This window comes from Elephas maximus, chromosome 9 (assembly GCF_024166365.1).
Source record: "Elephas maximus indicus isolate mEleMax1 chromosome 9, mEleMax1 primary haplotype, whole genome shotgun sequence".
Classification (NCBI taxonomy): domain Eukaryota; kingdom Metazoa; phylum Chordata; class Mammalia; order Proboscidea; family Elephantidae; genus Elephas; species Elephas maximus.
This window is the reverse complement of record NC_064827.1, coordinates 43983496-43996829: the sequence shown is the minus strand read 5'-3', so window position 1 is coordinate 43996829 and position 13334 is coordinate 43983496. Positions and strand designations below refer to the sequence as shown.

The window sequence follows — 13334 nt, the reverse complement described above, 5'->3', positions numbered from 1 at the left end:
GAACATAGTCTAGTTTTTCTATGTTCCTCTTAGAACATCCTGAACTAAACACAAAATTCTAGATACGATCTGACCAGTGTTATTATCTCCTTCATCTGGGTTACCATAGCATAACAATATCAGACCAGTCACCAAGCAGTGCTTCTAGGGTTCAAAGGGGAAAGAGAGCCCTGTGGACTGCGGAACTGAATGAAGTTTTCAACAAAGAAAGTAGAATGTAAGCGGGGAAAGAAAGAATATATTTTAGACACACAGAAAACACAGACAGAGAATTTCAGGGATAGAAGTGCAGAATAGTACAGAGGCAAGAACAAACAAAGTTAGTGCTAGAGTGAGGTGTCCGTATAAGAGTATGCAAGAATATAGAGTTAAAAAGGAGGGCAAACCAAACCCACTGTGGTGGAGTCAATTTTGACTCATCGCAACCTGTAGAACAGAGTAGAACTGCCCATAGAGTTCCAAGGAGCAGCTGGTGGTTTTGAATTGCCAACCTTTTGGCTAGCAGCTGACCTCTTAACCACTTCACCATCAGGACTCCAAAAGGAGGGCAAGGGTCAGACTACTGAGTCTTTCACCTGAAAGCAATAAGGCATGATTAAAAGTTTAGACAAGGCAATTGATTTATTGAAGGAAATGTTTGGGGATGATTAAATCAGTAATAGTTTCTACATCAAGTTAACTACTGTTTGAACTTTATCTACATGGGAAAAGTTTCTAATTCAATTCTATTCCAATATTCACTGAAATTGAGTTGTTATACATTGTCACTACACAGGCCACTTTCAGAATATGAGTACCATTCCTCCTGTCAAAATATAACACAAGAAATATGACTTTAGAAAGATTTATTTTTATCCATTTCTCTAAGTTTTTTGCAGGAAGAATAGTTTACCATTTAATATGAATACTTGTATACAAGGTAGCTGCTCACTTCCATAATTAATAATATTTAGAATATCTCCATTCAAAAGACAGTGATCTGCCAGCCTTCATTTCCCCAGATCCAAAGAGGAGAAACTGGACTAATGTAACATTGAAAGGGAAAGAGGTTAGCTAAATAGTAGAATTTCTAGACAATGAAACCTGTAGCATTAGAACTAATGAAAACTGTAGCAGCCCTTCTCTGAAGTTCTTTAAATTCATTTAAATAGGAATTTCTGGTTTATAAGTGTTTCTGCCTAAAGAGTCTTTCATAAGGACTAGCTCTGTAATACTCTGTGGCAGTAGAGAATTAACAAACTGTCCAAAGACCTTGCAAAGTCCAACCTCTCCCAAATCCTGCTACTCAGCAGCAGGATCTAAAGGAATGAATTGATCCCCAGCTCCTGAGAGAAAAATGTCTGACTAAAAGCAAAGAAAAATTCTCATTAATGAAAAATCAACCATAAAGAAGAAAAATTCTGCGTCTCATAATCCCCAGAAATAATCAAATCCATTTTGGATTAATGCAGATTTAACAAAAGGGTGGAAGAGAACAGATTAAAGCAGTTTCCATTTGCCAGCAGCTGGGGGATACACTGAATTCAGAGATCACAAACAATCCTGCTTCTAATCCCTCAAGCTAAAGGAAACATGAACTCTAACTATCCAGTGAAAGATGCCAGGAAAAGGCTCTAGAGAAGGCTCTAGCGGACAAATTCTTTCTCTCAGGTCACCTTATTCCACCTTGATCAACACAGAATGACCAGGTATTTTAACTTGAATTTCCTAAAATCAAATTCCTAAAAAAAAAAAAAAAAAACCCTGCTTTTTCTGATGAGATACTCTGTAAAATCACAGTCCTTGCATTCATTCAACATCGGCATTAAGCTTCTACTGTGTCAGGCACTGGGAATACAAAAACCAGTAAGAAACAGTCCCTACACTATGGAGCTTAAACCGTGCACCTTGCCTTATCTTAAATTAATTCCAAAGCTCTTACCTTAACATATCTTCTTAGATGGGTCAACAGGCCTCAGTGAAAAAGCAATAAAGCCTCGAATTACTCTGATGGAACTTTTGTTTTTTAAAAAGAGACACCTCCTATGCTCTTCTCAGAAAGGAGAGAAGCCAAAACATCTTTATGAGTTGGATATGAGAATAATCCTAGCCTTCGACGGCACTAGGTGGGTTTTTGGTTGACTACAGGTTAGGGTTACAGGGAAGGAGCAGGGAACAGGACAAGTAATAGTGAGAGGCGCAACCAAAAAATACAGTGGAAGAAAGGGATGTGACGGCTGTGCCACTACACCTTCAAAGAGTGATAAAAGAATCTGCTACTGTAGTAGTTTTACGGAGGAGGGAAGAGGAAGAAAAGAATGGGAGGCTGCCCACTATTTGGGGACACCATCTGCGGTCTCCCAGCTCATCTACTCTCACTAGTGGAGAGCCCCGATCACCGTTTAATAGGATATAGGCCTGCCAGCCAACAACACTATCACATGGCTACCGGAATGGAAAGGTAGGTAACAGTTCCTTGCAGAAGCGTGGAGAAAAACAAGAGTGAGCGGAACAGAAGTCTGCACATATCTATAAATGAGTATTTAATATAATCGTCCCTCGAGGCACGGATGGTAAGTGAAGTCTGAGAAAGGTGGTAACCGGACGCCTACGGAAAGCGTCCTGGCACCCCCTCGGCGACACCTCCTCCACTCCCACCCCCAGGTAAGCACACTCACCGCGCACGCAGAGCAGCGACATGGCCGAGGCGCCGGCGAGCCTCCGCCGCGCCCCGCGCCCCAGCCGCTCCCTTTCCTCTCAGCAGGTGCCGCGGCTGCTCCCGCTATCAGCGCCACTGGTCTGGCCGCTCCTCATGGTCCCAGTCACAGACAGCGTCCGGCCGCTCCCTCGGACCTGCCCCACTTCTCACAGTCTGAGTGAGCTACGGAGAGTGGTGGGTATCGGCTGGCAGGCAGAGAACTGGGCGCGGCACCACGGCGCCATCGCTGGGAGGCTGCAGGAGCCAAACGGATTCCCTCAGTCACTCCACCGGGGATCTGAGCAAGCGCCTGGGCGGAGCTAACCCGGCGCGTCCCGCCCCCAGCCAATCAACTCACGCCTAGTCCACCGACCCCGCCCCTCCAGGCACGTAGAAGGCGGAGTCCCCTTCCGCTTTCCTTACGTGCGAGACAGAAGGCAGCTCCGCCCACTAATACAGCTTAAAGCTAAGAGAGGCTGTCCCTCACCTGTGTGAGGCGGGAATTGAAGCCCTCTATCCTTTTTTTTTTTTTTTTTTTTCCTTCCTCCTTTCGTGGAAACCCTGATGGCGTAGTGGTTAAGTGCTACAGCTGCTAAGCAAAAGGTCAGCAGTTCGAATCCGCCAGGCGCTCCTTGGAAACTACGGGGCAGTTCTACTCTGTCCTATAGGGTCGCTATGAGTCGGAATCGACTCTACGGCAGTGGGTTCGGTTATCCTCCCATTTGGGCGGGGCTTCCACATAGGAACCGGTTCTTTGAAGAATTTCTACTGGGCTTCCTTAAAGAACCTAGTCCTTACAGCTGACAGTGTCCAGACCAAACCAAACCCGTTGCTATCCAGTAGATTCCAACTCACAGCGACCCTATAGGGCAAAGTAGAACTGCAACTGCCCCAAAGTTTCCAAGGCTGTAATCTTTATGGGAGCTGTCACATCTTTCTCCTGCACTTGCCTTTAACACTTTAACAAGCTATAGGTTAAGCCATAGGGCAAACCAAAAAAAAAAAAAACCTTTTGCAATGGAATCGTTTCCGACTCATAGCGACCCCAAAGGGCGAAGGAGGTTTTAATTAGGAACTAAGTAAAAAAAAAAAAAATCCAAGTAAGCAAGTACTCACATACTGGTTCTCATATAATGAATACCTGTTTTCACACTCACCATTGTACCTCCAATGCCTGGAATGGTGCCTAATATATAGGAAGCACTCAGTAAATATTTACTGAATGAAAGATGGAGAGGGAAGGGGCATTTTAAGCAGAGGATTTCTGGCAAAAATAATGCATGCACATGTAAGAAATTGGAAAAACCAAGACCAGAAAGAAGATACGTATGTAGTATGATGTACATATCCAAACCCCGAATGCTGATTTAATTGGTTTGGGGGTAGAGTTCAGGCGTTCTATTTTCAAAAGCTCCCCTATGCAGGCAGGGTTGAGTACCACTAGACTAGGAGCCTTCTAAGGCCTCATTAGCCCAGGTCATGTTTCGGTGTTTGCCAGCTGTTGGTCCCATACCATCCTGCCTGCCAAACCCAGGAAGGGTTTGTCTATCTGACTGGGTCTATGTCTTCCAAAAGCAAGCCTAGTTACCATCTGATTCTTCTCACTGGAATAGGTGCTATGAGAGATTGACACTCCAAATGCGATGGCTAGGATGCTGGAGAAGGAAATGAGAAGACTTGATCTTCCCAGTGTTTACCCAAGTTTAGGGTAATTCCCTGAGCAAGATTTTGAACGAGGTAATCAGCTAGCCTAGTCAACAGAGATGCCTGACCCCAAGACCATGGGCATTCTCTGAGATACCGGGGGTAAGCCTACCCAGCTATTTAGCCCAGCTGTCCTACACCACAAGAACAAAGAACTAAAAAGAAATTGAACTGGATTCTGGGAGGGAGTGAGTATAACCAAAACCAAAAACCCATTGCCATCGAGTCGATTCCAACTCATAGTAACCCTATAGGACAGAGTAGAACTGCCCCATAAGGTTTCCAAGGAGCACCTGCTGGATTTGAACTGTTAACCTTTTGGTTGACAGCCATAGCTCTTAACCACTATACCACCAGCGTTTCTAAGTGAGTATAGTGACAAAATACAGAGCTTTTACAGGATCAAGGATTCTCCTAGGGGATGCAGAGGCCATTCAATGGAGGATGGAAAGTTTCCCTTACTGGAAAATGCCCTAATAAAACTGTGATGAGCATGGACTTTGGAGCCAGTCAGATTCCCCTGGTGTATTATCTATTAGTGTTTAACAAATTACCCAAAACTCAGTGGCTTAAAACAACTTTTTTTTTTTTAATTTTTATTGTGCTTTAAGTGCAAGTTTACAAATCAAGTCAGTCTCTCACACAAAAATTTATATATACCTTGCTGTATACTCCTAATTGCTCTCCCCCTAATGAGACAGCCCGCTCCTTCCCTCCACTCTTTTCATGTCCATTCTGCCAGCTTTTGACTCACTCTACCCTTTCATCCACCCTCCAGATAGGAGATGCCAACATAGTCTCAAGTGTCTACATGATCCAAGAAGCTCACTCTTCACCAGCATCTTTTTCTATCCCATTGTCCAGTCCAATCCCTGTCTGAACAGTTGGCTTTGGGAATGATTCATGTGTTGGGCTAACAGAAGGTCTGGGTACCATGACCTCCAGGGTCCTTCTAGTCTCAGTCGGATATTAAGTCTGGTCTTTTTACGAGAACCTGGGGTCTGCATCCCACTGCTCTCCTGCTCCCTCGGGGGTTCTCTGTTGTGTTCCCTGTCAGGGCAGTCATCGGTTGTAGCCAGGCACTATCTAGTTCTTCTTGTCTCAGACTGATGTAGTCGCTGGATTATGTGGCCCTTTCTGTCTCCTGGGCTCATAATTACCTTGTGTCTTTGGTGTTCTTCATTCTCCTTTGCTCCAGGTGGGTTGAGACAAATTGATGCATCTTAGATGGCTGCTTGCTAGCGTTTAAGACCCCAGACACCACTCCCCAATGTGGGATGCAGAATGTCTTCTTAATAGATTTTATTATGTCAATTGACTTAGATGTCCCCTGAACCATGGTCCCCAAACCCCCGCCCCTGCTACGCTGGCCTTCGAACCATTCAGTTTATTCAGAAAACTTCATTTTTGGTTTAGACCAGTTGTGCTGACCTCGCCTGTATTGTGTGTTGTCTTTCCCTTCACCTAAAGTAATTCTTATCTGTTATCTAATTAGTGAATACCCCCTCCCACCCTCCCTCCCTCCCCCTTCTCTTAACCATCAAAGAACATTTTCTTCTCTGTTTAAACTATTTCTCAAGTTCTTACAATAGTGGTCTTATGCAATATTTGTCCTTTTGCAACTGACTAATTTCACTTAGCATAATGCCTTCCCAGATTCCTCCATTTATGAAATGCGTCACAGATTCACCACTGTTCTTTATCGATGCGTGGTATTCCATTGTGTGAATATACCATAATTTGTCCATTCATCTGTTGATGGGCACCTTGGTTGCTTCCGTCTTTTTGCTATTGTAAACAGTGCTGCAATGAGCATGGGTGTGCATATATCTGTTCGTGTAAAGACTCTTATTTCCCTAGGATGTATTCCAAGGAGGGGGATTGCTGGATAGTATAGAAGTTCTATTTCTAGCTTTTTACGGAAGCGCCAAATCAATTTCCAAAGTAGTTGTACCATTTGACATTCGCACCAGCAGTGTATAAGTGTTCCAGTCTCTCCACAACCTCAACAACACTTATTATTTTGTGTTTTTTGGTTTAAATGCCAGCCTTGTTGGAGTGAGATGAAATCTCATTGTAGTTTTGATTTGCATTTCTCTAATGGCTAACGATTGTGAGCATTTCCTCATATATCTGTTACCTACCTGAATGTCTTCTTTAGTGAAGTGCCTGTTCATATCTTTTGCCCATTTTTTAATTGGATTATTTGTCTTTTTGTAGTTGAGGTTTTGCAGTATCATGTAGATTTTAGAGATCAGGTGCTAATTGGAAATGTCATAGCTAAAAACTTTTTCCCAGTCTGTAGGTAATCTTTTTACCCTTTTGGTGAAGTCTTTGGATGAGCATAGGTGTTTGATTTTTAGGAGCTCCCAGTTATCTAGTTTTTCTTCTGCATTGTTAGTAATCTTTTATATACTGTTTATGCCATGTATTAGGGCTCCTAACGTTGTCCCTATTTTTTCTTCCATGATCTTCATCGTTTTAGATTTTATATTTAGGTCTTTGATCCATTTTGAGTTCGTTTTTGTGCACGGTGTGAGATACGGGTCTTGTTTCATTTTTTTGCAGATGGATATCCAGTTATGCCAGCACCGTTTGTTAAAAAGACTGTCTTTTCCCCATTTAACTGATTTAGGGCCTTTGTCAAATATCAACAGCTCATATGTGGATAGATTTATATCTGGATTCTCAATTCTGTTCCATTGGTCTACGTATCTGTTGTTGTACCAGTACCAGGCTGTTTTGACTACTGTGGCAATATAACAGGTTCTAAAATCAGGTAGAGTGAGGCCTCCCACTTTGTCCTTCTTTTTCAGTAATGCTTTACTTATTTGGGGCCTCTTTCCCTTCCATATGAAGTTGGTGATTTGTTTCTCCATCTCATTAAAGAATGTCATTGGAATTTGGATCAGAATTGCATTAAATATCCAGATCACTCTTGGTAGAATAGACATTTTTACAACGTTAAGTCTTCCTATCCATGAGGAAGGTATGTTTTTCCACTTATGTAGGTCTCTTTTGGTTTTTTGCAGAAGTGTTTTGTAGTTTTCTTTGTATAAGTCTTTTACATCTCTGGTAAGATTTATTCCTAGGTATTTTATCTTCTTGGGGTTTACCATAAATGGTATTGATTTGGTGATTTCCTCTTTGATGTTCTTTTTGTTGGTGTAGAGGAATCCAACTGATTTTTGTATGTTTATCTTGTATGCTGATACTCTGCTGAACTCTTCTATTAGTTTCAATGGTGTTCTTGAGGATTCTTTAGGATTTTCTGTGTATAAGATCATGTCATCTGCAAATAGAGATACTTACTTCTTCCTTGCTAATCTGGATGTCCTTTATTTCTTTATCTCGCCTAATTTCTCTGGCTAGGACCTCCAGCACAATGTTGAATAAGGGTGGTGATAAAGGGCATCCTTGTCTGGTTCCCGATCTCAAGAGGAATGCTTTCAGACTCTCTCCATTTAGGATGATGTTGGCTATTGGCTTTGTATAAATGCCCTTTATTATGTTGAGGAATTTTCCTTCTATTCCTATTTTGCTGAGAATTTTTATCATGAACTTTGAACTTTATCAAATGCCTTTTCTGCATCAATGGATAAAATCATGTGATTCTTGTCTTTTGTTTTATTTATATGTTTGATTACATTGTTTTTCTAATGTTGAGGCATCCCTGCATACCTGGTATAAATCCCACTTGGTCATGGTTAATTATTTTTTGGATATGTTGTTGAATTCTATTGGCTAGAATTTTGTTGAGGATTTTTCCATCTAAGTTCATGAGGGATATAGGTCTGTAATTTTCTTTCTTTGTGGTGTCTTTACCTGGTTTTGGTATCAGGGATATGGTGGCTTCATAGAATGAGTTTGGGAGTATTCCGTCCTTTTCTATGCTCTGAAATACCTTTAGTCGTAGTGGTGTTAACTCTTCTCTGAAAGTTTGGTAGAACTCTGCAGTGAAGCTGTCCGGGCCAGGGCTTTTTTTTGTTGGGAGTTTTTTGATTACCTTTTCAATCTTTTCTTTTGTTATGGGTCTATTTAGTTGTTCTACCACTGTTTGTGCTAGTTTAGGTAAAACAACATTTATTATCTCACAGTTTCTGTGGGTCAGGGTCTCTCACAGGCTGCATTCAAGGTGTCAGCTTGACTGAGGAAGGATTCACTTCCAACCTCACTGACCTGAGTGTTGGCAGGATTCAGTTGCTATAAGGCTGTTGGACTGATGGCCTCAGTTCCTTATTGTCTATTGGCTGGCCTCTGTTTTTTGCCCAACAAGCCATGTGGGCTTGTCCATCATGGCAGCTTGCTTCATCAAAGCATCCACACTGAGAAGGCAATAGAGTCCACTCACACAACAGAAATCATGGTTTTTTGGAACCTAATCACATTGCATTATTTTTACTGTTTCCTATTCATCAGAAGCAAGTCACTAGGCCCAGTCCACACTCAAAAGAAGGGGATTACACAGGATTGTAAATACCACCATGCAACAAGCATCATTGGGGGCCATCCTAGAAGTCCCTCTACCACACCTAGATTTGAGTCCTAGCTCTGGTTCTGTGACCTTGAGCAAGTTACTTGACCTCAGTTTCCCAGGGAGTAATAATAGTACCTACTTCATAAGATGGTTTCGAGGTTTAAATGATGAAATGCATTTCAATTACCTTGTACATACTACATGTCCAATTTGTTGTTGTTGTTAAATGCCAAATACATGTTCGTTATAACTTACGTTGCAGATAGTAGGGGTGAATGCAGCTAGGAGGTGAAGATGGGCTATGTAGAGCAAGAGTCACTGTCTTGAAGTTGTGATGCAGGCTCCAAGGCATCTGAGTTTCCCAGTTAAAATGTAAAGTGCAAGGAAAGCAGGCAGTAAGGTCCTCTGCCTGCAAAGTACTGACCAGAGCCAGTTACACTCATCAGCAAAGTAGGTGGTATCTTCAGAACCAACTAAAACTGAGATGGAAAGTCAGAGCTTCTGTGTCCCACTGTCTTCATTAGTTATCCTAGTACAATACTTGAAAGTCCCCTAGCATTTGAAAGGAGTTCATACTTAGATTTAGCTGCAGGCAGTTGAGAGAGAGGACTTTCAGTGACCTAGGAAATAAGGAGAAGGGAGAGAGGGATCAAGAAGAGTATACAATAAACTATTGGTCTCTACTAATCTGAAGCAAAAGAGAAAGGAGAAAAACGAAGAATCAGAGAAGAAACTAGTCTACAAGACTAATGGCCTGCATGAATCATGGCCTTATCTATCCTGAGCCCAGAAGAACTAGATGGTGCCCCACTACCATTAGCAACCATTCAGGGCCACAGTAGATGGATCCTAATAGTGCAGGAGAAAAGTGTGAAACAGAACTCAAATTCTTAAAAAGTCCAGATTTACTGGACTAGTTGAGACTGGACAGCTCCCCAAGACTACTGCCCTAAGATAGTCTTTAGCCCTTGAATCAAAACTATCCCCTGAGGTTACCTTTTAGCTAAATAATAGAGTGGCTTATAAAATAAAGAATATAACCTACGAGTACTGCACTACTTTAAAGAAATCATCTATGTATATCAGACCAAATGGTCAACAATTGCCCTAGAAGCAAAGATGAGAAGGTAAGTGGGCAGGGAAACTAGATTACTGGAAACAGAACAACCAGAATGGAATTAATGAGAATGTTGACATGTTGTGAAAAATGTAACCAATGACACTGAATAATTTTTGTAGACATTGTTAAACGGGAGCCTAATTTGCCGTGTAAACTCTCACCGAAAACACAATATTATTTTTAAAAAAAGAAAGAAAAGTAGGTAACTAAGAGTACCAAAGAATCTCAAGAGAAGAAGGCCAAAATACACAGAGTTGGCCCTGTAGCTGCCTTTTTGGGAGCCCTCGGGCAGGAGGAAGAGATTGGGGTAAGGACTTTGCTGCAGGGGAACACCCTCTACGAACTTCATGACTATGTCTAAGCCATAAAAAAAAAAAAAATTTTTTTTTTTTAAGCCATACCCAGGCTTAAATGCAGGAAATATAGGAGGAATAGGTTTGGAAACAAAGATAGTTTTATTTTGGACACATACTTTAAGTTTTAGATTGTGTGGGATGTCCTTGCAGACATACCCGTTAGACAGTTGATAATGTAAGACTTAAAGGATGGATAGGACTGGGCATACAAAGATGGAAAGAAGTATAAGTAGCATGAGCAAATCAGGAAGTTAAAACATAGAATCTGTACAGGTATTTGAGGGTAAGCTGCAAAAAGCTTGAGAGTTGGAGCCATAAGGTTGCCAGGAGACTACAGAATAAGAAGGGAACAAAGGTCAGTTTGTAGAGAACACCTACTTCTAAGAGGCAGGAGGAAGAAGAGGAACAAGAGAAGGAATGGACAGTAAGCAAAAACAGGAAAATAAGCAAACTACTTATTCATTTTTCCATTATAAACCTTATCTTATTGAAGAGTAACTGCACATCTATCTACTCTCTAGGCTCTGAGCTCCTCAATAGCAAAGGACATGTTTTCTCTATCCTTATCCATAAGTTTATCTTTATCCTTTCAATGTGCACAACACCTAGCACATTGAAGGTACTAAAAAAATTTTTGTTGACTAAATAAATAAATGAGTGAATTAATGAATGAGAATGTTTTCAGAAGTGGTTACTAAACATTGTTGAATGTTGCAGAGATTTATTTTTAACAGCTTTATTGAGGTATAATTTATATACCATAAAATTCACCCATTTTAAATGTACAATTCAATGATTTGTGTAACTATCATCACAATCAATTTTAAAATATTTTCATCACCCTCAAAAGAGGTCCCTTGTGCCCATTTGCAGTCACTCCCTGGTCCCACCCCACCCTCAGGGCAACTACTAATCTACTCTCTCGTCTCTACAAATTTGCTTTTCTGGACATTACATATAGATGGAACTATACAATATCTTTTCTGTCTGGCTTCTTTCACTTAGCATAATGTTTTTGAGATCCAAACATATTGTATTCATAAGCATTTCATTCCTTTTTATTGATGAACGGTATTCTGTTGTATGGATAGAACTTTGTTTATCCATAAGCATCAAATGTTGATGGACATTTGAGTTATTTTCAGTTTGGGACTATTAAGAATAATGCTGCTACAAACACTCTTGTACAGGTCTTTGTGTGGACATATGTTTTCATTTCTTCTGGGAGGATTACTAGCAGTATCTTGTACAGGTCTTTGTGTGGACATATGCTGGGTCATACGGTAAGCTTATGTTTAACTTCTTAAGAAATGGTCAAGCTGTTTTACCAAAGCGGCTATACCGTATTTTATTCCCACCAGCAATGTAAAAGGATTCCATTTTCTCCACATCCTTGTCAACACTAGGTATCATCTGTGTTTAGTAGTATTTCATTTTTTTATAGTGCTTAAGAGCTATAGCTGCTAACCAAAAGGTTGACAGTTCAAATCCACCAGGGGCTTCTTGGAAACCTTATGGGGAGGTTCTACTGTGTCCTGTAGGGTCGCTATGAGTGGAAATTGACTTGACAGCAACGGGTTTGGTTTGGGTTTTTATTTTGTTTTGTTTTGTTTAATGGCTAGTGACGTTAAGCAACTTTTCATGTACTTCTTAGCTATTCACATATCTTCTTTGGTGAAATGCCTATTCAAGTACTTCGACAATTTTTTAATTAGGGTATTTGTCTTCTTGGTACGCTGCAGAGATTTTGAGGGCCAAGCAAAGACCTCTGAATTTGTCAACTTTGAGATCATTGCTATGGTAAACAACTGCCATTTTAGGAACCCCCAGCATTTCTTAAACACATTATCGGTCAGATCTTTCTGGAACCTAGAAATTCATTTTCTCATCTTTCCACTGTCCCCTTTCCCCGACCCCTAGGCTTCAAACCAGAAGAAGGCAGCATGAGGAGACTGGTGTTCTAAGGAATATATTTGCTGGGGAAAGTAGTGTTTGGGCCTCCAGCTTTCAGATCAGCAATGCTGGATGGTCTGGCACAAGTAATTGGCCTCTGTGGCATTTGTTGTGAAGTCTATGCTCAGGGCAATGGTAGTGAGGTCTTTACTGATACAGCTCCATGGTATGATTTGGGTGCTTGTTGTTCTTGGCTGCTTAGCTTCCAAACCTCTTGGAGATTCTATGAACTTCCCAATGCTCTTCAATAAATTTTTTTCTACTTAAATTAGTTACAGTAGATTCTACTTTTTGCAAGTAAGAATCTTGAGTGATAGGACAGGTGACTTTTGAAGGGGTAGTTTCAAAGGCAAAGCCTAAAGACATACTGAAAAGGGATAAGGAATGAAAGAAGTAAAGGTAACAACTCACAGACAATTCCTTTGTAGTATTCCATATTTAAGAAAAGACTCATTAATCTATGACGAATACAAAAGAAATTGCACACTAAGACAGATGAGAAACAATTTTGAGCCTATAAAATTAGCCAAATTAAAGAAAAATTATACATCTCAAAGCAATCCATGGCTTTGCCTGTATATTTGGAACTCAGTAAATATTTTTCAAATGAATAAAATTCCACTTGTGAGAATATATTCCATGAGATGTAATTCAAACAAAGAGGGAAAACTTTGTGTAAAAAGATATTTGTACGAAGACTAAATAAATAATGAAAACTGAAAATCAACATGCTCAACAATTCAATGAATTCCAAAAAATCAATTTATTCATTCCTATCAAGTATTTACCTACTACCTATTGATGGGTAACAGTGCAATCTTATGAAAACCAAACCCACTGCCATTGAGTTGATTCTGACTCATGGAGACCCCATGTGTTACACAGTAGAACTGCTCCATAGGGTTTTCTTGGCTGTATTGTTTACAGAAGCAGATTACCAGGCCTTTCTTCCACAGTGCCACTACTAACCTTGAGGTTAGTAGTCAAGTGCACACCACTTGTACCACTTGGGGACCTTATACAAATGAATAAGTATTAGAAGATGAG

General features: G+C 40.7%; 1 protein-coding gene and 1 long non-coding RNA gene across 9 annotated transcripts in view; both read right to left on the bottom strand.

Moving 5' to 3' along the window:
• UNC13B (unc-13 homolog B) overlaps positions 1–2982 on the bottom strand; it is a 196452-nt gene extending 193470 nt beyond the window's left edge. For all 6 annotated transcript variants that reach the window (XM_049896494.1, XM_049896495.1, XM_049896496.1 and 3 more), the window contains exon 1: positions 2658–2982. In XM_049896494.1, the coding sequence (XP_049752451.1) occupies positions 2658–2679 (22 nt within the window). In that variant the 5' untranslated portion in view covers positions 2680–2982. The remainder of the gene's footprint in view (positions 1–2657) is intronic.
• A 2960-nt stretch (positions 2983–5942) lies between these two features.
• LOC126083054 (uncharacterized) overlaps positions 5943–13334 on the bottom strand; it is an 18939-nt gene continuing 11547 nt past the window's right edge. For all 3 annotated transcript variants that reach the window (XR_007518708.1, XR_007518709.1, XR_007518707.1), the window contains exon 4: positions 5943–9478. This is a non-coding gene — a long non-coding RNA (uncharacterized LOC126083054). The remainder of the gene's footprint in view (positions 9479–13334) is intronic.